Source organism: Oryx dammah, unplaced genomic scaffold, assembly GCF_014754425.2.
Source record: "Oryx dammah isolate SB20612 unplaced genomic scaffold, SCBI_Odam_1.1 HiC_scaffold_11050, whole genome shotgun sequence".
Lineage (NCBI taxonomy): Eukaryota > Metazoa > Chordata > Mammalia > Artiodactyla > Bovidae > Oryx > Oryx dammah.
Window position 1 is genome coordinate 1,419,357 of NW_024080444.1, and position 25,011 is coordinate 1,444,367.

At 39.7% G+C, this 25,011-nt stretch overlaps 1 protein-coding gene across 1 annotated transcript in view; it reads left to right on the forward strand.

The window, feature by feature from the left end:
• Positions 1-5,576: 5,576 nt before the first annotated feature.
• The window catches only part of LOC120860263 (FRAS1-related extracellular matrix protein 1-like), a 148,791-nt gene continuing 129,356 nt past the window's right edge, over positions 5,577-25,011 (forward strand). The window contains exons 1-5 of the mRNA XM_040236056.1: positions 5,577-5,813; positions 13,387-13,481; positions 16,145-16,446; positions 17,921-18,117; positions 23,746-24,069. Of these exons, the coding sequence (XP_040091990.1) occupies positions 5,577-5,813; positions 13,387-13,481; positions 16,145-16,446; positions 17,921-18,117; positions 23,746-24,069 (1,155 nt within the window). The remainder of the gene's footprint in view (positions 5,814-13,386; positions 13,482-16,144; positions 16,447-17,920; positions 18,118-23,745; positions 24,070-25,011) is intronic.

Genomic DNA, 25,011 nt, shown 5'->3' on the forward strand with positions numbered 1-25,011 from the left:
GAGGCTTGTGAAATACTGAGAAGCAGCTGAACTGTACAAGCAGGCAGACAGAATTTGTTTCTATTGCAGCATCAAATTAAGTCCCTCTGGCGAAAAGTCAGTTAGTTTATAAGAGTCCTTATGGAATCTGGCCACTTCTCTGCTTCCCCTAGCAAAAATGCTCCCAGTCATTCTGCTGACTCTGAGGTTGCCCACTTCAGTGATCAGAGCAAGTGGGGGACAGATGGGTTCTGAGGCTCTGACTTGGCCCTATGACTTGACCCTATGTTGGGGTCAAGAAATGAAGTTCTCAACATGTGTTGTTAGGTTTCCTACTGGGCTGTTGTCCTGTAAATGTTGGCTGCCTCTGGACATTGCAGTGTTGTACCAGAGATAAAACAATACTATCATTTTATTTGGTGGAGATAAAACAAGTTATCATCTCTGAAATCTTGCTTGATTCAGAATCCTAATTTCCTTACTGTTGTTCTATGGGTTTTTGTTGTTGTTGTTGTTATTTACTTTTTTTTTTTTGGCCCTTTTCTTCTCTGTTCATCCAAATCTTTCTCTCTTTCCCTTCCCCTGCCACCTTCTTCAAGTAAAAAATCAGAGCAATACTTTCCATGTAATACCTACATACTTGGTTTTCTCAACACCAAGAGAAAAATATAAGAGCAAAATTGAAATATGAATAATACACAAATATAGCATACTCTTTCTGATCTGTATTGTACCTAATTTGGTAGCCCAGTTGACTGAAGGATGCATTTTGTTTGATTTTTGAACTTAAAAATTATTACTCTTGCACTCTTCATTACCCTCTAATGGTGTTACTTCAGGTTGTTTCTGAAATATTAGGATTCAGTGTTTTACTACTATCTCTGTCTTAGGACTCTGAGGAAGAAAAAGAGAAAATCTGAATGTCAATGGAATATATTTTATTTGACGTATACTGAACTTTATTCTGCTGCCTTCATCCAGGACCAAGTTCTGCCATTCTGTTTTTCTTGAGACAAGCTTTGCTCTCTTATTCCTTTGACATATTTTATAATAATAGTATTACATTTACATGGGGCTTTGTAATGAAGAAAATATTTCCAAATAGACTATTTCATTTGGCCTCTCTGGGACACTGGAAGAGGCAAGATGGATGGCCCCATTTTTGAAAGAGGAAACAGATGTTCATAAAAACCAAGGTTAGGATCCAGATCTTTGGATTCATGTCTACCCTTCCTACATCACTGTGGCAGAAATAGATTTACTTTTCTTTCTCCCTTTTCTCTTCCTGGTAGATGAACATTAGAATCTTGGTTTTTGACATTATTTTCTGATTAAGGATTTACTATGATATAGTTAGAGAATATGGAGAAGGCAATGGCACCCCACTCCAGTACTCTTGCTTGGAAAAATCCCATGGACAGAGGAGCCTGGTAGGCTGCAGTCCATGGGGTCGCCAAGAGTCGGACACGACTGAGCAACTTCACTTTCATTTTTCACTTTCATGCATTGGGGAAGGAAATGGCAACTCACTCTAGTGTTCTTGCCTGGAGAATCCCAGGGACAGCGAAGCCTGGTGGGCTGCCATCTATGGGCTCGCACAGAGTTGGACACAACTGAAGTGACTTAGCAGCAGCAGTTAGAGAATGAGTTATTGCCCCATATGCTGTTAGCTAAGAAGTTATAATACTTAGCTGATTAGTGACTAAATGAAATTATTATAATAGAAAACCTTGAAGAATAAGATGATTATTAACTGTAAAAGTTCAGTCACAAATAATGAAATAAACCCCAAATAATAGCGGGTAGCTCAGCTGGTAAAGAATCCACATGCAATGCAGGAGACCCTGGTTCAATTCCTGGGTCAGGAAGTTCCATTAGAGAAGGGATAGGCTACCCACTCTAGTATTCTTGGGCTTCCCTGGTGGCTTAGCTGGTAGAAAATCTGCCTGCAGTGCAGGAGACTTGGGTTCGATCCCTGGATTGGGAAGATCTGCCAAGAAGGGAACAGCTTCCCACTCCAGTATTATGGCCTGGAGAATTCCATGGACTATCCATGGGTTCACAAACAGTTGGACTTGACTGAGTGACTTTCACTCACTCACTCACCCAACAGTGGCTTAAACCAGAAAGCAGTTTACATTCCCTGTCAAGTAAAATTCTGAAAGAATAGGCTGGTATGGTGACTTTGCCTTGCAAATGCTCCAAGCACTCACACTCCTTCTGGCTCACTGCTCTGGTAGCCTGAGGTGTGGTTCTGTTTCTTGTGTGCAAGGCAGCCTTTTCAATCTGGGCAACAAAAGGGAGAGAAGCGTAAAGATAAACCCATGAATAAAAAGGAAGCTCTTACCTTCACGAGGGAAGTAAGAATGAACAATATAAATAAGCAAATGTATTATGTTAGGTGGTTATCACTGCTAAGGGAAAGGACCTGGGGATGAGAGCATCATAATTTTAATGAGATAGGTGTGGCCACAGCGTCAAGGTCACATTTGACGGAAAATTTGAAAGGGGTGAGGTAGAAAGAGGGATGTCTAGGGGAAGAATGTTTGTGCCAGAGGAAACCGCAAATCGGAAAGTTGATTTTGGTTTGTTTGGAAAAAAAGCAAAGGTGCCAGTGTGGCTGAAGGGTGAGCAAAGGGAAGACAAACAGGAGATGAGAGAGGTAAGGGGGAAAACAGATTACATGGTAAAGTACCTTACTGGCCATCACAAAGCCTTCAGCTTTCACACTAAGATAAGAAGTCATTGGAGGTCTAGGGCAGAGAAGGGATGTGGTATAAGTAACATCTAATAGGAAGCTTGGCTGCCATGCTGAGAAATGCCTAAAGGGGAGGCAAGAGGAGAAGCAGGGAGGTCCAGTAGGATGCTCTTGCAGTCTAGCGGAATTGCTGGTGGCTTGGACCAGTGTGGTAGCAATGGAAACAGTGAGAAGTATTTGGATTCTTGATATGTTTTGAAAAAAAGTAAACATTAAATTTACATTGCTGTACTAACGCATTACTACAAACAGAGGTTGAAAACAACACAATTGATTATCTCACAGTTTTCACTGGTCAGAGTCCAGGCATGGCTTATCCTGGTTCTCTGCTTCAGGTTGTCATCACGCTGAAATCAAGGTGTCCATGGGGGTCCCTTCTTATTTGGAGGCTTGAGTCAAGAAGAACCTTCTCCCAAGCTCATTTAGGTTGTTGAAGGAGTTCGTTGCCTTGTGACAGCAGAACTCCTAGGGGCATGCCTCTTTAAGTTCAGCAGGAGAGCCTCTAGCCCACTGGCTAAGAGAGTCTTAGTCATGAGAATGACATCCCATCACCTTTGTTTTATTCGGTTGGTTGGACATATCATTAGTTCTGGGGAGGGAGGGAACTTCTGTGCACTAGGAGGCTGGAATTATTGGAGGTCACCCTAAGGTCTGTCCACCACAATGAACAAATAGTTTTATTTGTTTATTTACTTAGATGTGTGAGGCAAAGAAGAGAACGAATGAAAACCTGAAGTTGCATTTACTGAGATAAAGAAGACCCAGGGAGGGGAGATCAAGAGCTCAATTTTGGCTACAGCAACAGAAACAAAATACTGAGCTGGCTGTTACACATCCACAGTTTGCTGTTTCCTTTTCCAGGGGATCTTCTTGACCCAGAGATCAAACCTGTGTCTCTTAGGTCTCCTGCATTGGCAGGCAGGTTCTTTACCACTAGCACCCCTTTGGGTGTGTTCACATGCACCCACAGGGAGATATCAAATAGTTGCATGTATGATCTAGAATTAAGGGAGAAGGTGAGAGATATGAATGTAGGACTCATTAGCCACGTTTAAAATAAGTGGTATTTAAAGCCAAGGAATGAGGTTGCTAGGGAATTGAGAGTAGACAGAAAACAGGACTAGACCTGGAGGTCCCCAACATGAAAAAGCCAGAGAGTCTATGGAGAAGCAGGAAAGAAGGGAGATGAAAAGGAAGAAGAGTGTCTGAGAGTATAGAGTCCTTGTAGAATCGTTTTTAGGTTGATTTAATTCATTTCAATCTCAGAAAGCCAAGTTTTTTTTTTCTTTTATCTTTCACTTTGGGGAGACACCTACCCACCCTGCTAGCTCTTTCTCTCTGAATGCACTGCTTTTTAGAATGCCCTTAGATGTCAGAGGTTAATGGAAACAAGTTGTGAAAGTTCAACAAACAGTTTGCATTCTTGCCCAAACAAGCCAACCTAATTCAGCCTGAGAGTGTACAACATGGTCAGTGGGAGGGTGGTACTGTTCTATTTGGGGACTGACCAAATAGAAAACAGGCTGCTCTGTGAAACATGGTGTCAGGTGACACAGATCAGGCACTACCTCAAAAGCAAAGGCTTAAAACAATGACAACAGAATGAGCCTTCCGTTAATGTCCTAGAAGTGGACAGGACAGGCCTTTCTGTCTATACCTTCCGACATTTATTTCCGTGTACAGAAATCATTAAAAGTAGTAAAGAGTAAGACCTTTCTATGGGCATAATGAACTATCCTTTGTTCACCTAATCATATATTGGAGTTCAAGATATGTTTCAATACCATTTACTTTGGGTTAAAATCATTTCTGTTCTTACAGGACACAGAGAAAAAAAAATCATGAAATTCTAAGAGGTTAAAATAGAAAAGAGGACTCCACTTGTGCAAATTCAGTACTTTCTATGTAATTAGCATTGTAGATGATGTATAAATGCATGTACATCTGCCGTGTCATTAGCTGTGTATGTTGAAGCTATGTTACTCAATTCCTAGTGCTTGTTACACCTAACAAAACCCCGAATGTTCACTTAGAAAAAAATATCTTTTCGCCAATTTCCACTCAAGCATTTCTTAGGTGTCTTCATTGCCTGGCAAAGTGTGCACAGGTGACAAATTATTAAGCCTTTTTTTAAAAAGTGGGTAGCACTGATTCAGAAATAATCATGTTTCAAACAGTGGGCAATTAATTCTATCAGCTCTCTTGCACAAATTTGGTTATAGTCCTCATCTATCAAGTGAGGAAACAGAAGCAGAGTTTGACAACTTTTTCTGAAAGCAGGGGGAGCAAATGCTGCCCTTGGCAGTGAGGCAGGCTGGCTCCTGTAAGACCACACAGCTGACATCCTGGTGGGGACCCGCGGAGTCCAGAAGCAGGAGTTACCGCCGGGGAGTGAAATGACTGCATTGCTTTTCACATGGGCCTGGAGGTCAAGTTAGTTTATTTGTTTTTAATTTAGCTGAAATCATAGGCTGGTTGAAAGATTCCTTTGACGGTGGGGGTCTTTTGAATGAGTCACATAAACTTTTGGTTTCTCTCTCACTTTCCTCCAACCCCTTGCCCCCTTTGCAGGATTAAAAAAGCACTTGGGAGGTATACATTAATCTTGCTGGTGTTGTCAGAAGTGATCAGCGAGTTTTATTAAAAGCTCTGGGACTGCCTGAAAGACCTCCTTGTCTGAGTTTGAAATGAAAGGGACATGTTAAGATCTTGGGGCACATTGTAGGACCCTTCTCCCTGCCCCTTGGACTATGAGCTGACACCCCTGAAGGAAGCTGAGAAGCCCCCCTTTGTTGGAGGGATTTTCCTGGTGAACGGAAACGACTTGGCCCCTGTCGGCATGAGCGCTCCGTGCTGGGGTGGGCTTGGTGCCCTGCTCCTGTTGCTGCTGCTCCCAGGCTGGGCCAGCCCCACCTTTGTCCGTGTTAACCAAGGGGTCAGGGTGATGAAGGGCAGTTCCGCCTTCCTGTCTCAAGATGACCTGAAGTTCACCATCCCCAAAGAGAAAGATGCCTGCAAAGTGGAAGTCGTGATGAATGAGCCAATAACCCAGAGGGTTGGGAAACTTACTCCACAGGTAGGTCATATCTGAGATTTGCTATTTAGTAGTGTGTGTATGAATCTGAGTATGTGAGAATGTAAGGGGGAGAGGGCGGAGAGGCGAGAGAGAGAAAGATAAAAGGTCTTCCTTCAAGCTACCAGAGGTGAGTGCTGTTAAGAAGTTCAGATTTGAAATAATGAGTTGCAGTTGATGGGCATAATACTGAGTTGTTTTTTCTATGCAAGGTGAAACATGTTAAAATTTTTTTGAGGTATAATTGACATACAACATTAGTTTCAGGTGTACCAGATAATGATTTGATATTGGTCAAAACTATTTTTGAATGTTCTTGGCTGACTGTGAATTACAAAACCAAGAGGAGTTACTCCTGTTTATGTTAACACCTGTGGTGGAAGGCTGGTTCAAACTTATGGATGGATGGATTTTTAAATGAAAAATACACAAATTGACAAATCTTTCCAATTTATCCTCTCTATTGAAGATAATGAATGTAAATCTTACTAAGGTGAGGGAATCAAATACCACTCATTTTAGGTACATCAGCACTCTCTGAGAAACTTAGGGGCGAAACAGAGGAAAATGGGGACAGAGAGATAGAAAATGAAAACAAGGCCAGCCTTCCAAGGGTTGGAGTGGGCAGTCTCCTGTGTAGTGTGATATGGTCAATCTCTATGGGACTATTACTGCCCCAGATTATCTCACCCTGGCCAGTCAAGGTGTCTTTGGATAAGATGTCAGGGTTCCAGGACAATTTTAGGAACACTTGTACTGCAGAATAGCAAAAATAAAACATGAAGACATTTTTATCTATTACCATCACTCAAACATTCCCTTGAATAATGGAAGAGATCTGGAAAAGAGATATGAAGATACTTTAAATAGTCACTGTTCTTCAAAAATGTCCACATATATTTTTTTTCTGTTTAATCATGGTCTTGGAGACCTTGTCATTTAAGGGTATTCTGTGCTGAATCCTTTTGAAGGGTAAAGAGTTATCCTCTAATTCACTGGGTTTAGGAAAGCCCCAATTATCAAATATTTGTTTAAAGTAAAATTTTTTCTCTATACACAGTAGAATATCAGTTCTGATCTTATTACTTGTTCTTACTGTGGTTTAACTTTCCTCTCAATGCACACAGTTTTGAGAATATTCAACACTGGATGTGACTACTTCTTCTGGCAAAATGCATCATTTCTGTTTGCTGAACTGTGAGCATTAATGTTCTTTCTATTTAGCTAAAAATAAAAAATCCATCAGCTTATTCAAAAGTGATAATAGATGTTGTAAAGAAGAACTAAAGAGACAGAGATAGGGGACTTCTTTGGTGGCCCAGTGGTTAAGACTTTGCTTCCAGTGCAGAGTGTGGGTTTGACTGATGAAAGAAATCAAAGATGACAGAAATAGATGGAGAAATATACCATGTTCATGGATCAGCAGAATTAATATAGTGAAAATGAGGATACTACCCAAAGCAATCTATAGATTCAATGCAATCCCTATCAAGCTACCAATGGTATTTTTCAGAGAACTAGAGCAAATAATTTCACAATTTGTATGGAAATACAAAAAACCTTGAATAGTCAAAGCAATCTTGAGAAAGAAGAATGGAACTGGAGGAATCAACCTGCCTGACTTCAGACTATACTACAAAGCCACAGTCATCAAGACAGTATGGTACTGGCACAAAGACAGAAATATAGATCAATGGAACAAATTAGAAAGCCCAGAGATAAATCCACACATCTATGGACACCTTATCTTTGACAAAGGAGGCAAGAATATACAATGGAGAAAAGACGATCTCTTTAACAAGTGGTGCTGGGAAAACTGGTCAACCACTTGGAAAAGAATGAAACTAGAACACTTTCTAACACCATACACAAAAATAAACTCAAAATGGACTAAAGATCGAAATGTAAGACCAGAAACTGTAAAACTCCTAGAGGAAAAACAGGCAAAACACTGTCTGACATAAATCACAGCAGGATCCTCTATGACCCACCTCTCAGATTAATGGAAATAAAAGCAAAAAGAAACAAATGGGACCTAATTAAACTTAAAAGCTTTTGCACAATGAAGGAAACTATAAGCAAGGTGAAAAGACAGCCTTCAGAGTGGGAGAAAATAATAGCAAATGAAGCAACTGACAAAGAATTAATCTCGAAAATATACAAGCAGCTCTTGCAACTCAATTCCAGAAAAATAGATGACCCAATCAAAAAATGGCCTAAGAACTAAACCGACATTTCTCCAAAGAAGACATACAGATGGCTAACAAACATGAAAAGATGCTCAGCATCACTCATTATCAGAGAAATGCAAATCAAAACCACAATGAGGTACCATTTCACGCTGGTCAGAATGGCTGCTATCAAAAAGTCTACAAACAATAAATGCTGGAGAGGGTGTAGAGAAAAGGGAACCCTCTTATACTGTTGGTGGGAATGCAAACTAGTACAGCCACTATGGAGAACAGTATGGAGATTCCTTAAAAAACTGGAAATAGAACTGCCATACAACCCAGCAATCCCACTGCTGGGCATACACACCAAGGAAACCAGAACTGAAAGAGACACGTGTACCCCAATGTTCATCGCAGCTGCTGCTGCTGCTGCTAAGTCACTTCAGTCATGTCCGACTCTGTGTGACCCCATAGATGGCAGCCCACCAGGCTCCCTCGTCCCTGGGATTCTCCAGGCAAGAACACTGGAGTGGGTTGCCACTTCCTTCTCCAATGCATGAAAGTGAAATGTGAAAGTGAAGTCGCTCAGTTGTGTCCGACTCTTAGTGACCCCATGGACTGCAGCCTACCAGGCTCCTCTGCCCATGGGATTTTCCAGGCAAGAGTACTGGAGTGGGGTGCCATTGTGTTTACAATAGCCAAGACATGGAAGCAACCTAGATGTCCATCAGCAGATGAATGGATAAGAAAGCTGTGGTACATATACACAATGGAATATTACTTAGCCATTAAAAAGAATGCATTTGAATCAGTTCTGATGAGGTGGATGAAACTGGAGCCTATTATACAGAGTGAAGTAAGTCAGAAATAAAAACACCAATACAGTATATTAACGCATATATATGGAATTTAGAAAGATGGTAATGATGACCCAAATGCAAGACAGCCAAAGAGACACAGATATGAAGAACAGTCTTTTGGACTCTGTGGGAGAGGGCGACAGCAGGATGATATGGGAGAATGGCATTGAAACATGTAAATTATCACATGTGAAATGAATCGACAGTCCAGGTTCGATGCATGATACAGGGTGCTCAGGGCTGGTGCACTGGGATGACCCTGAGGGATGGGACGGGGAGGTAGGAGGGAGGGGACTTAAGGGTGGGGAACACATGTACACCCATGGCTGATTCATGTCAATGTATAGCAAAAACCACTACAATATTGTAAAGTAATTAGCCAATTAAAATAAATAAATAAAAAATTTTAAAAAAGGAGTGTGGGTTTGATTTCCAGTCAGTGATCTAAGAGCCCACATTGTATATGCCCAAAAAACTAGAACATAAAAAGCAGAAGCAATATTGCAACAAATTCAATAAAGGCTTTAAAAATGGTCCACATTCACCCCAAAAAAATCTTAAAAAAAAACCTGATACATACTAGCTCAAACTGACATCTCTAGATATTCCACTTACCTCCCTATGGTTATATCTGATTCTGAAACACATCAGAATTCTATGGAGAGCTTTCGTGTTGGGAGTATTGCTTATGATATTGTAACTAAATGTCTCCTTCCTGTTTCCCATGAGCTTTTTCTTTTATCAGTCAGTGTTCAGATGGGCATCTAAACAGTGTTAGTTTGTGCTAATGGCCCCAGGTCACACTTGTATTCCCAAGTGTGTAGTAATTGCAACATCTCCCCACTTTCTCCCAACATATAACTTCTGCTGGAAGGTGTATTTGATTGAGGTCTATAAGTTAGGGGGAAGGTAGGCTCATGCCTGGAGCCCTGATGCAGTAAATGTGATAAGTTGCTGAACATGAATAGGCTCAATAGCAGGCAGTGGAGCCCTCACTACAGGCACTGGGGTCAAAAACAAAACCTTGGGGTTTTGGGGGACAGCAAATAGGACCCTAATCCTACATGACCGGGGTCCCTGATAGAGCAGGGACTCAGGGCTATATGGAAGAAAGTGGATGCCTCATAGAGACTGATAATTTGATAATGGTTCCAATAAATATATATATTTTAAAGTTGTTCAACATTTATTTAGAAGTAAAGCTGACTATTTTGTGAGGGAAGAAGAGAGGTACACTCAATTCCCCCTGTAGTGCAGAGATATTAAGCTCTGGCCTCAAGCATGCAAAAACAACCCCCTATTATTCCCCAGATTCTCCCTCCTTAGAAAGCATTTTGGGGAGAATCTACTGTGACTTAAACCTTTGTGGCTATCCTGTCCCTCTCTCCATTCCAAATAGCCTATGACTTCTAAACACATATAGCACTTTCTATGAGAATAATGAAAAAGTCATAATTTTTGGTGAAATTTTAATGGTGCTCATCACTTGGCCAGTTCTGAGGCCCTGGAGAGCAAAAAGGGATCCATGTGACCAGAAGTAAGCAAAACACTTACTTGGTCACAAGAACCAAGGATTGTAGGAGATCTCTGAGTCATCTCCTCTTCAAACTTTCTCTGATTTTAGGGCAAAAATCCATTACTAGAAAGACGATGTGGAACAAAAACAACATACCTGTCTGGTTTAGGAAAGTCAGCATTGCAAGGCAAAGGAACAGGGCTCCATACATCCCCAGAGGGTCCCCTAGTGTGCTGTGGCTCATTAAAGGATCATGCCTCAGCGTATGCATACCCAGAGGTACCTCTGACATCTCAAACGAATTTTTCTCATCTAAGAATCCACCTGCCAATGCAGGACTGAAGACTCAAGAGATGTAGGTTTGATCCTTGGATCAGGAAGATTCCCTGGAGTAGGAGATGGCAACTCACTTCAGTATTCTTAACCTGGAAAATTCCATGGACAGAGGAGCCTGGTGGGCTATAGTCCATGGGATCACAAAGACTCAGACACGATTGAACATGCACACACGAAGTAAATATACTTATTTTCTTAAAATGTGGAGTTTCATTACCTTCTGGACAAATATTAGAGCTTTGTACTATCAAGAAATTTGTCTATCTGGAAAAACTTTCTCAGATCACCAGGTGATCTTCCTATTTTCTTATTGTGATAATTTGAACAAAACCAAAATTCCTAAGTGAAAAGTGTTTTTTTTTTGAGGAATATGTCCCTGTTTTTAATCCTGGCAGATGCAGTTCTCTCTAGGGATTTATGTCTTACGGAGCTTTTGAAATTAAGCATAACCATGTGCATGCATGCGTGCAAGTGCACGCACACACACACAATGTATGCATTACTCTTCAATAGAGCTTACTAGTAAGGTGAAAGCAAGCTTATGCGGGCCCATTCCTAGTGAGATGACTGTATTAACAACACCCTGCTGTGTAATGAACAGTTTCATGTGATTTGCACAGAAAATGTTTTGTTTAACATCTGTTCAATTAGTGTTTTCATTTCATTACTGAAGTTTGTCTTAGGACCAACAGGTTCATTTTCCTATTGGATATTTGGAAAGGAATTCAGTTGGCGCATACCAGTACCTTCTGTCTAGATAACCCTCTTGATATAGTCAATTAGAGAAGGTCGATGGTGATATGTTTTCCTCATGTCTTAGGACAAGACTTACCCCCACACAGCATTCCTCACACCTGTCCCAAAGCAAGAAATTTCCTGGGTGGAAAAGCACCACAGTTTAGTGCTGAGCTTGCTCTTTTGAATAGGAACTATAGCGGGAAGAAAATATCTCTCGTTTGAACCAGTTTACTGTCATTAAAGTGAGTAATGAGTTAGGAATGTGTGACAATTTAATTATAAATTGTAATTGAAAAGCAGTTGGAGTGGAAAAAAACAAAGCTAGACAGTAATTAGAAAAGGATTTAACTCTCCTTTGTTTTGGTTAGTAAATTTATGGACAATTATGGTTGTCGCCTTTTATAAAAGGAAAACATATCATGAAACATAAAACAGATGTTTCTTTTAACAAAGCAGATTGTCTCTTTATTACCATGACTATTTGTCAATGATATGGGGAAGGTCTTTCCTTTATCTCCTTCCTTGTTGTCAATTAAAAAGAGGAAGCGAAGATGTGTGTAGAACAGGAATGCAAATAAATGATCTCCTCTTCTACAGACGTCTTTGCTTCCTTTTTCTGACAGTAAGGAGGGAGATAAAGAAGAGACCTTCTGCCTAGAGTAGAGTCAGAAAAGATTATGTTTTCTGTAAATGTGTGAGGCTGTACTTAGGCACAGGCTAAGTAGCATGAACTCAGCAGTGATGACATGTAAATACCTTGAGTATTTCTTAGTACTCTACCAAGTCAGACTGTACAGAATGAGTGTTATGGTGTGATTGGAAGAGAAAATTCTTTTAAAAAATATGACCCCAGAATATAACAATTGGCAATTTCCTTAATAGTTCTGAGTTAGGTGGTACAGTTAATTATAATTCTGCTCAAAGAGAGAAAATTGCCTTGATGTTGCTGTTTGTCACATGAATCATTTCTGTTATTACGTAACTAGTAACCACAGTCTTTTGCAAGTAAATGAGAAACCACTGTGGGTCTTGTTTGGCTTTGATCAAACACAATAGTGTCCATAGTAAGCAGCTTCATCTTTAAATATAAAGACACTATTTGGAAAGGAAAGCAATAAAAGGAGAATAAAAAATACACACAGAGCTAATATAGCATGTTGGTATGTGGGGTAAGACGTGTCTTTCCCTGTGTACATACAGGTATACTTCCTTAGTTGCTATAAACCCCTGAAAGGTATTGGCAAATAATGTTTTAAAAAATGGAACCATATTTTAAATATACTATAAAAAGATAATTATTTAGAGATCATCACTGCTTAATTTATCTGCTTCAGTTCAGTTCAGTTCAGTCGCTCAGTCATGTCCGACTCTTTGCGACCCCATGAATTGCAGCACGCCAGGCCTCCCTGTCCATCACCAACTCTCGGAGTTCACTCAGACTCATGTCCATTGAGTCAGTGATGCCATCCAGCCATCTCTTCCTCTGTCGTCCCCTTCTCCTCCTGCCCCCAATCCCTCCCAGCATCAGAGTCTTTTCCAATGAGACAACTCTTCGCATGAGGTGGCCAAAGTACTGGAGTTTCAGCTTTAACATCAGTCCTTCCAAAGAACCAGACTTTCATAATTTAGATATTCTCAAAACAGACAACAGCTATATAAGCAGGATGGTCATGGACATGGGGCTGCGTAGGGGTGTTGGTGGTTAAAACACTCACATATAGGGAATTCTCTGGTGGTCTAGTGGTTAGGACTCTGCTTCCACTGCTAGGGGTATAGGTTCTATCCCTGTTCAGGGAATTAAGATCCAGAGAATTAAGATCCTACACAACAAAACATACATATACATACATAATGCTAAGAGAACATAATTTCTCCAGGCCATACTTTACTGCTGGAAAAACTAAAAAGTGTACCAATGATTTTCACTTATATATCCCTTTCTTCTCATGAACTAGGTCTTTGACTGCCATTTCCTTCCCAATGAAGTAAAATATACTCATAATGGTTGCCCAATTCTTGATGAAGACACAGTGAAGCTTAGACTTTACAGGTAAGTGGCACAGGAGCGTTCTTCATTCTTTGTCAGTTAACCATTCTGTATGCTTCTGTTTCTTTGGATAAGTATTGCTATGGTGGGAGTTACTAGATTTCAAACAAGTAAGTAATTAGTAGTAGGAACTGGAGACCTGAATGGATGAGGCAAGAATTGTAGCAACCTTTCAGTTACTTTTATTTATATCCTCTTCCTTGGGGTTTTTCTGTGGCAAATTATTAGCCTTCTCCTGTTTCCCTTTAGAGTTCTTGTACAGGTATCTCTGATCATTCAACTCTCCATTTACGATTAAAAATGGAGATTACAACCTACAAATTTTTAATGAGAATTAGGAAGAAAATATATTCCAAAAGTGAATGAAATTCTTCATTTTGATTATCAACTGCTCAGTTTTAAGAAGTGCAATATCTTCTATTTTTAAACATATTATATTTTAAAAAGGTTTAAAACGATCAGTTATAGAGTTGGACAAAGTGATCATATAACCCAGCGGTTCTGCTCCTAGATACATAAATGTACAAGAGAAATTAAAACATATGTTCACACAAAAATTTACACAAATGTTCACTGTAGCATTTTTTGTACATGTCAAAAAGTTGAAATAGTCAGTCTGATGAATGAGTAAACAAGATGTGGTATATTTATAGTGAAATATTATTCAGCCACAAAAGGGATGAAGTACTGTTACATGCTATAACACAGATGAGCCTTGAAAATATTATGCTAAGTGAAAGAAGTCAGACATAAAACATTACACATTGTATAATTTCACTTATATGATATGTTCAGTAAAAGCAAATTCAGAAAGGCAGAAAGTAGATTGCAGTTGCCAGCTTTTGGGGGTGGGGTGAATGGGGAGTGACTGCTCATGGGTGTAGATTTTTATGGGGGGAGGTGATAAAAGTGTTCTGGAATTAGAGAGCAGGATGGTTGCATAGCCTTCTGAAAATACTAGAAACACTGAGTTGTAAACTTTAAAAAGGTAAATTTTAGAATTATGTGAATTATATCTAAATGAAAAGTTAATTTAAAAATTAAGCTCATGAAAAGTCAGTGTAGGTGGAGTAGGCCTTATATAGTTTTGTACTTGGCTTTTGTCACTTTTAAGAGTATTTGACTAAAATACAGCAGCATGAATTTGCCTTAAGTACTAGAGGAATACTAGTCTAGAGTTTTGTAGCAGGCAGTGAATTATCCTGATCACCCATCATAGGTCAGGCTCATGCTAGGTAGGCTTAGGAAACAAAAGAATGAGGATACATGGGCTGGTTTTCAGGACCTGATGCAAAAGATGGCTAGATAATTGTGATGCAGAATGACAAGCCAGAAGAGGGGCATGAAGCAAATGCCGTGCTCAGAAAATGAGATGGCACCCAAGGATTCCTTGGGAACTAGGCAATCAGCATATAGGGCTGTTTGGTCTTCCTAAGACATTAAAGTTAACAAAACTAATTAGCTTCAGAGAGCTTGCTGATGAATTCTGGCTGTTCCCATTTCTTTGAGTTTCTAAAGGATGAGGCGGGAGGAGCAGCACAGATGAAGTACAGTTAGAGGACCTGTCAATGTTCTTGGTCTTGAGGATTTAAAGTAGAACATTCAGAGGAGTTGGAGGCATAAAAGCAGAGAGCATGTTTATTGCCCTCTTACCTCATCTCTAGCCCTTTTGGTAAGCTACTTGACCTCTCTAAGCCTCAGTTTCCTCATCTGTAAAATGGAGTCAACAACACTACCATAGATTCCTGTGAAGACTGAATGATAAACTCTTTGTAAGGAGTCTACCATGTGCCTGGGCCATTATGAAAGCACATCAATGGAGAACCTATTATTGATGCACGACCATCACTTTAATTTCCTCCCTTCAATAAAGAATGACAGCCCATCAATTTGCTGTATAACTCAGGGAACTCAAAGCAGGACTCTGTAACAACCTAGAAGGGTGGGATGGGGATGAAGCTGGGGGAGATGTTCAAGAGGGAAGGGATCTAGGTATGCCTATGGCTGATTCATGTTGATGTTTGGCAGAAACTAACACAGTACTGTAAAGCAATTATCCTTCAGTTAAAAATAAATAAATTTCATCAGAAGAAGAATGACAATCCATCCCTATTAGGTTCTGCAAATATCCAGAGAGTGTAGTTCCTAAGGGAATGAAGAGAATAGAGGTTACAGTCACTGATCACCCTTTACATGCCACCCACTGAGCTGAGCTTTCCCCAGCTAGATTGCAAATAACCACTCTTGCAGTGGCATTTGTGAAAAGCAAAAAGGGCTTGATGCTTCAGAAACCCCTCACCCCTTCACTCCTGAATTAAAATCAGTGCATAAACTAGATATGCAGGATACTGTGAAACTGCACACATGCTAGAGATGAGACTGAGCTCAGAGCAGTCATTAAATACCCATATTTATGATAGATTTGAGAGAAGGTGTTAAAAGGAGGGTCATTGGAAAGGGAACTAACAGAAAAAGGAGTTGACACCAATTTAAGGAGAAGGGAAAAGAACAGGGAGGTGGGGTGTAGAGTATAAAGTAAAATCCAAACTCTCCCTGATACACAGATAGTGTGAAAGACAATCTTTAAGCTTCAAGCCAACTTAGTGCCCAAGTACCAGAAGAATCTGTGCACCAATAATGTTGCCTTTGCTCTGTTCTGCCCTCAGGTTTACGGAGACAGACACTTTCACGGAAACCTTTACCCTGCGGGTCTACCTCCTGGAACCAGACTGTAACATCATCCGCGTGAGTGATGACGCACTGGAGGTGTCTGGGTTCTACGGCCTGTCCCGAGTCATTGATAAGAACCTGCTCAGATTTGATTACGACAGGATGGCCAGCCTGGAATGCACAGTCAGACTGGACCCTGTGGGAACTCAGCTGCCAGCCCACGGCCAGTTGGTTCTGGTGGAGCCCCAGCTGGAAGAACCTCGTGGAGATCAGCCACATAGTTTCTTCCCTGAGTCTCGTATGATATGTTTTAATACTTATCTGGATGTTACTAAATCTGCCAGGTCTTAAATGGTCATCGTCCACCGTGACAAGGAGTTTTACTTAATAGAATTTGTAGCTGGTTGAAAACATAGATTAGTGGCTAAGAGTGCAGACTTTGGAAACAGAAAAACTTGGGCTTGAAAAGTGCCTGTGCTATTTACTTCCTGTGTGGTGTTAGGTCAGTTTCTTAACCTAAGTCTCTGAAAAATGGTCAAGGATAGTGGCTCTTCCATAGGGTTGTATAAAGGTGAGAGTGAGTGAGATCACACACACACACAAAGCAATTCACACAGTGTCTGGCTCATAGCAAGTGCTCAGTAACTGTCAGCTGTTATTATTAATAGTAAATAGCAATAGCAGTGATAGCCAGAGTAGCTGGGGAATTTATTAGGTGTTATTAGACTTGAAGCAGGTTTGGGGTAAAGCTGGTAGGCAGGAGATATGGTTTAAATCAGGAAGAGTTGATGGATAATGTTCCTCTTGTTATTCATTTAATTATCATATTTTGGGCACTTCCTAGATTCACAATAGTGTTCTAGACACTGTGGAAAGACCAAGAAATATAAGGGAAAATCATGGTCGTAGTCATACCTGGAATTTGGACAGTATGATGGATAATGTTCCTTTTGTTATTCATTTAATTATCACATTTTGGGCCCCTCTTAGATGCATAATAGTGTTCTAGGCACTGTGTAAATATAAGGGAAAATCATGGTTGTAGTCATACCTGGAATTTGGACAGTAAGTTATAGCTAAAGACATGTTTGCACACATGTCATCTCGTGTAGTCTGCAGCCTTCCGGGTAAGAATAGAATACCCAGTCTTTACATCAGGGAAGTGTGCAGAAGGCCACTAACAAAAGTGGCCTGTGCGTATCACAGACGGTGCAAGAGTGAATAATACAGTTGGCAGAGACAAAAAGACTGTACTGGAGAGATGACTGCAGTTTTTAGTGGAGGAGATTAAGCTGGTTCAGGTGGTCAATGAATATTTGAAGAACGGTTTAGTGAAAAGACAAAGCGGACCTGGAAAATAGGCAGAATTCAGATGTGTTTAAGTGGGGAGTGAATTTCCCCACTTAGCAGAGATCGCATGGTGGCGCTATGGAAGTGGATGCTGAAAATACAGACAAGAGCAGGACTGTAGAAGGCCGACAGTGAGCCTATTTGTCAGGATGGTCCGCCACCAGAAAATGCATTTTATGTTTTTTCTCTCAAGCACTTTTGGTGGGTAAGGACCTTGTTAGATAATCGGTCGATTGTTTTTACAGTAAGGAAATGGCAGGTTTTCAGAATAATGACAACCCACTCAGTGAACGATTGGTGGGTACACATGAGTGTTCTTTGGTCAGTGAGAGGGAATAAGTGTCTGTGGAAGGGAGGATAGGTTTTTAAAGGTAATCACTAAGATACAAGTGCCTCTCTTAATTCCCTGCTATACATTCTAGAATTGGGGACAGAACTGAAGTGTCCAGGTGGCAGGTGTACCCTGGGACTGAAGAAAGTCGGAAGTCTCAAAGTGAGCTGTGAGGAGTTCCTGCTGATGGGGCTTCGATACCAACACCTGAGTTCCCCTTCTCCCAACATTGATTACTTCTCCATCCAACTGGACCTCACAGATAGCAGGAGTAAAATCACATACAAGGTAGAGTCTATGGGCTTATGTGTCTGGGTCCCCAGCTAAGAGCTGGTTCTCTGGGGACACTTGTGCTGGCTCCCATGTCAGCGAGGGTTCCTGTATGGTTGTGGGTGGAACAGCCTAATGACTCACTGGAACTGCAGGCTTGTTCTGCCAGTAAGTGCTTAAAACAGGATTGGTTTTGCACATAATATCCATGTATAATTTCCCTTTGCTGGCAATTTTGTAGCTCTACCATTGCAACTTAGAAAGAACCAGAATCAGGTTACATGCTAACCTTTCTCTCCCTTTCCCTTCAATATTCTTCAGTTTCTCATTTTTGCTTTTGTAACTCCTACTCTTTGATGCCTCATTTACTCCTTTATTAGACCCTCTTTTCATCTGTTGGAGGAAATCAAAGGGTCCACACACCCATTCAACAAGGCCATAGGAAACTGGGAGAGAGGGAGTCCTGGTCCCACTGTTAGGGCTGTAGCAGGGCCATCTCTGTCTTCCAGTCTCTTTTAAATTCTCCTTGCCTTTCTTCCTCTTGATCTCTTCTTATTGAAATGATGACAGAAAGTGAAGTCAATCTAAGTGAAAGATTGGCATGCTTCTCTACTAACTCAGGTACTCTGTAATGTGTTTATTTGGGAAGCTGAAATGACTATGAACTTGCTGAAACAGTTTAGATTTTGTGCTGATTTAAGATGATCTGAGATGACATTTGTAAAAGACCTCCGTCTTTCAGTCTCACTTCTTCCTATGATTTCTCCTAACAGACCCAGTTGAATGTTGAACATTATTATCACAGGAATTAATAAAACAAAGAATGATAAAGAAATGATTAAACAGGGTTGTAGTATTTTATAATTGAGAACTGGAAAAATTGTGAGGTGGTCTGGTCAAATTGATCAGGTAAATCACTTGGGGAAGTGAGATTTAAGAAGAGATTTAAGTCTGACATTAATAGTTAGCTTGCCCCTGGGCCTGGGTTGCCTGGGTTCAAATGTTTACTTAACTAGCTGTGTGATTTTGTACTTTATGCCTCATTTTTAAGATCTTGCAATGGGCATAGTAGTACTTCTTATTGAGAGGATTTAATGAGGTGATGCTTACAAAGCTTGGCACAAAGCTGAACACATAGTAAGCTCTACACGTATTTTTTGCTAGTGAAAAAACTGATGTTTTTGGAAACAATTAGTTTAGCCCAAGCCCCTTATTTTATACTGGGGCCACAAAAATTGCATATCTTGACCATACATGCATGGATGAATCAAGACTAAACTCAGTCTCCTAACGATTAGTACATATTTTCTGTTTGTTTTGACATGAAACTTCTTTGACATTTAATGCTTTTTTATCTCTGTAAAGAACAAAATTTAGAGCCATTTTTCTTCCTAATTGATTTTTCTTCTTTTTCCTTATGTATTGATATAGGGCTTTCTTTGTTGATATTTTCAGATTAGTTTTATTAGAAGTTTCCTCTCTAAAATGACCTTCTGGTATTATTTAGGATTTACTTATACCATAGTCAGTTTGGCATGTCATAAACAGATTCTTTTATGATTATACTACTATGCTCAATGGCAGAGGTTATTTTTTTAGAAAAGCACAGAAAGAAAAAATAAGAAAATGGAACTAGGGTATTTCTAAGATATATATATATATACATATATATATAAATGTATGTGTATATATACCCATACTTACACACACACACACACACATACACACAGAGGGGGAGACATGCATACCAGAGTCAGTTTATGGAATTGAATTTATATTATATTTGAAGTTTTATATCTTGTTATTTTATTATTTTTATGCTGGTATAATCCATCCTCATCAAGAGACTGACTATTCACCCATAATTTCTTATATATTTAAAAATATTTTCTTATTTATGTTTACCTTTTTAATCTGTCTGAGATAAATTTTATCTTATTGTGAAACAACAGAACAGTTTTTTTCCAAGTAGCCAAAATTTTCAACACTATTTGATGAATAATGAACCTATTTCCCACTGATTTTTTGATTGCTCTGTTGTATAGAAAGATATTATATGTCTGTTTCAAGGTTAGTTCTCTTATTCTTTAGATTGGCCCACTTATTCTTGTGCCAGTACCGTATTATTCCAAAATAAAAGGTCTAAAATGGACTTTAATATTTTATAGGCAGGTTTCTCCTTATGATCTGCTTCAAAATTTTCTTATCTATTCTTAGTTCTAGATAAGTAATTAATATTTATGTTAGTTTTTTTTAAGCCCCTAATTATTTTTTATCAGGATTGGATTAAAATTACAAATTATTTTGAGAAAAATTGGAATATTGGAACATTTACCATATTGAGTCATCTTTTCCAGGCAAAGGTTATCTCACTTCATTGAGGCAAATGATGTTTGATATATTTCTATTTAGTCTGCAGTTTTCTTCATATCACTTGTGCACACTTACTAAGTCCAATTCTAGGCAGTTAGTTTTCATGAAATTATTCTGACTAGTCTTCTTCTCCTCCACTATTTCTTCTTGTTGGTTAGTGATGATAAACAGGAAAGCTATTTCTTGGTCTAATTTTCTTTTGTCTGGCTTCTTTCTTGAATTCAATTATTCTAAAAGTTTTTCAATTCTATAGGCTTTTAAGACTGTACTAATTACATCTTCCACTGAGGATGATAATTTTCCTTTCTTTTTCAGTAATTATTTCTCTTTTTTCTCCTGTATTCCCCACTGGTTTGGCCAGAATAATACTAAATACAGTGATGCATATCAGAATCATTGTCTTATACATTTTATCACTATTACCTGCACACGTTGTCCTTTTTAATTCTTCTTGCCTTGAATTAATCTCTCTTTGAAATTCTTATAGTCACATCTGCAGACTTTTTTGGATCATCCTTTTATGTTTAATCTTTGTGTATAATTTTAAATGCCTCTCCTGTAAAGGCAGATATAATTGGATATTTAATTTCAGAATATTTGTCTTAAACAAGAGAATATAGACAATATTTCTATAATAATGGATGTTTTTTTTCCCTATCATCTTGTTTTATGCTTTCTTGCTAATTAATAAAATCATCTTGCACTCTAGGTTATATTTTATTTGCCTTTGCCTTTACTTATTTAATATCCCATTTTAAAATTTAGTTCTAAATTGAAAAAATTCTTTAACCTTTATTTTTAACATATTAAGTAAAAAATACAATGAAGTCTTTTGCCTCCTTCATATATATTATGAGGTCTGATCCTATTTATCCTTTCTCACTGCAATTACCCACCACCAGGCTTGGTTAACATAATCTGCAACTTTAATTCTAGCATATCATCTTTATACTTTATGATACTTAACTTCATCTTTTATTTCAAGTGTACTCTACTCTTTTGACATTTGTATCCATTTTGTTAGCATTTCAAGTAATATTTGTTCAAGCTTAATCCTTAGGTTTAATATTTCTTATTGTTCAAAACCAGTCCTTTTATACTACGATTTCCTCATTCTTGATTAAATTATAAATCTTCAAATGCTTTTCAATGGCACATTAGAACTACACAGTCTAAACTCTCAGAGTTATCACTCTTTTGTTTTTATAAACCACCATGTGGGAGGGAGAGGAGTTGTCACCTCTGTTTCTCTTGCTTTTCTTTCTTTCTCTGAGCCTTGCTGGCTAGTTTCTGAAATTCTAGGCTGAGGAGTGGGTGGCTTTGGAGGACTGTTGGAGAGAGAGGTCTTATTTGACCAGGCATTGAAAGAATGTGGCTTTGTGCTCTCTGAGTTGGGTGGATGTTTCAAGCTTCTTCTTAGTCTCAGAGCAATTTCCTTGTTTTCCTGGAGATTCCCCTCTGCAAAGGCTTCTCACCTTTTCTAGCCTGATTAATCAATTGCAGTTCCTCCCAGTGCTCCTAGGATATGACCTCCACCTCCAGCTTCTTTCTGTGGAGATTTTTGGCTTCTCAAAGATGCATCTAAAGGTCAGGGACCCAGATGACCCTAGATCAACGCTCTGTCCCATTTGCTCTGTATCTGAGCGCACTCACATATTCCTTCCTGCTGCAAACAAGGACTAGAGACTGATCCCAGCACAGATACCATGTTTCTTCTGCCTCTGGCTACTTAGCTTCCTCTGGGATGAGCCCAACATCAATCCCCTGTGTGCTCCACTGGTAAAAGACACATTTAAGGCTGGTGTGATAGAAGCTTCCCTTCTGACACCCGGGACAAAGGATGCAGCATTGCAAACCGCCGCCCCCCCCCACCCCTCCTCTTCATAGAGGGCATACAGTGTGAGGCATCAAAGCGGTGACTCAGCACAACACAGAGCAACTTCTGTCTGTAAATAAATCTCTTTTTCTTACTTCTCTCAACCCTTTTATATTCTTAGAGTGGGTGAGAAGGTTCTAGAGTCTGGAACTGGTTCCAGACAATTTGTTTTGTAAATTCTGCCTATAGTACCTGTCTCACATTGTCTTTGAAATGCTCTCTCTTGGAACTTCAGTTTAGACTGAGCCAAGAAGAACTTCATTTTAAACATTCCATTATATAAATATCCAGTGTTCAGCTGTACTGCACTCATGTGGCTCTGATCATTAAGCCTGGTCTCAAATTCTGTGATGACCAGTTATCTTCTGCTGAGGATCCTTTCTGCCCATAGCACTTGTTGGGACCTCAGATCCCAGGCTGCAAGTTCATGATTTCTCTGGAGATCCCCACAATGAGAGCCTCTTCCTCATAGCTCTCTCACTTGGGGAAGGTGTATTTCTAGCTTGAAGAGTTACTTGCAATTTTGATGACCTACTCCTCACTTGGAAACCCAGGGTCCTAACTAATACATGACTGAGCAAACATCTTTCAGTTTCATGAGCAGCTGTCATAAGGACAGGTTCCTTCATCCTGCCATTGTCACCTTTGAAACCTACAAGAGATGGATGGGGTGGCCAGGGGAGGTTGGTAGTGTGTGCCAGACATTGCTAGTGCTTTATTGGTTGTGTGTGCCAGACACTGCTAGTGCTTTACGTTGTTTCTCCTTAAGATTAAAAATCAATTATTTATTTATTTGACTCTGCTAGATCTTGGTTGTGGCATGCAAGCTCTTAATTGTGGCTTGTGGGATCTAGTTCCCCAACCAGGGATTGAACCTTGGCCTTTTGCACTGAGAGTGCAGTGTCTTAGCTGCTGGACTGCTAGGCAAGTCCTTGTGCTTTACATTGGCTCTCTCTTGTAATCCTCACTCAGTACTTAGGACCTCTAGGATGTCCACTTCATAGGCGGGGGAAATCAAGATTTAGAAGTAACTTGTCCAAAGTCATATAAACCATATGTCCTAGACATGGAATCAAAAGAACAGTTCCTTCTAATGACAAAATTGGTGCTCCACCTCAACCCTGGCTAAATATTGGTGTCACCAGAGAACTTTAAGAATACCAAATTGTTGTTGTTGTTGTTGTTTTTTATCTCCTCCTTAGGAACGTTAAATTAGAACATCTGGAAATGGAATCTGGGCATCAGTATGTGATTAAAATCTCTCTAAATGATTCAGATCACTGCTGGATGCACCCTCTAGGCTGTGACTGTGTTAAATACCGTGCGACTTACCCTGCTATTATATCAATAGCTTCATTTATAGTTTTCCCCTTTATCCTTTCTTTCTCCTTCCAAAGTCAGAGCGCGCGTGGCTGCCTGTCTATATCAGACCTGGAATTCCCAATCAGATTCCAAGAGCTGCATTCATGGCCATGTTTATTCTGGAAGTGGATCAGTTCATCCTGACCTCATTGACTACATCGGTTCTGGACTGTGAAGAGGATGAGACCCCCAAACCCTTGCTGGTGTTCAACATTACTAAAGCTCCACTCCAGGGCTATGTGACTCACCTGTGGGATCACACCAGACCAGTGTCCTCCTTCACCTGGAAGGATCTAAGAGATATGCAGATTGCCTATCAGCCACCAAACAGCAGCCATTCTGAGAGGAGACTTTATGAGGTGAGAGGGAAGAGAGACAAAGCTGCTAGACTCTTTGGTATTCAGAGAGTCATTGAAGAGGCCACTTCTCTTTAGCCTGCAGGTTACCTTGTACGGTCCCTGCCTCATTGTCCAAAGTCATATAAACCATATGTGCGGGACATGGAATCAAAAGAACAGTTCCTTCTAACGACAAAATTGGTGCTTCACCTCAACCCTGGCTAAATATTGGAGTCAGCAGAGAACTTTAAGAATACCAAATTGTTGTTGTTGTTGTTTTTTATCTCCTCCTTAGGAAAGTTAAATTAGAACATCTGGAAATGGAATTTGGGCATCAGTATGTGATTAAAATCTCTCTAAATGATTATCAATCTCTCTAATCTAAGAAGAGAATCAATCACTGCAAATCAAGATGCAAACCAGGCAGGTGATGCAAATGAACAAAGCCATCCGGAGGGAGACTGGGGGGAAGTGAGGAAGGAGCTGGCAATTTAGGAAGCAGATGTAACTCAGCTCCAGCTGACTGCTGCATGTGAGAATATGGATGCACCCAGTGTTGCTGTAGCTTTCCTTTTTCAAGAAAAGTTGGAAAGCTCTGCTTTTTTTTGGTAAAAATATTTCAAGTTTCAAAATACAAGTGAATGTTTGTGCAAAACTGAAGCAGACTCACAGACCTAGAAAACAAACTTGTAGTTACTAAAGGGGATGCGGAGGGGGCAGAACAAAGTAGGGGTATGGGATTAACTGATAAAAACTGCTATGTATAAAGTAGATAAGCAACAAAGATATACTGTATAGTATAGGGAATTGTAGCCCTTTTCTTGTAATAATTTATAATGAAGTATCACCTGCAAAAATACTGAATCACCATGCTATATACCTGAAACTAATATAACATTGTTAACTATACTTCAGTTAAAAAGTTTCAATATTGTAATTAGCCTCCAATTAAAATAAATAAAT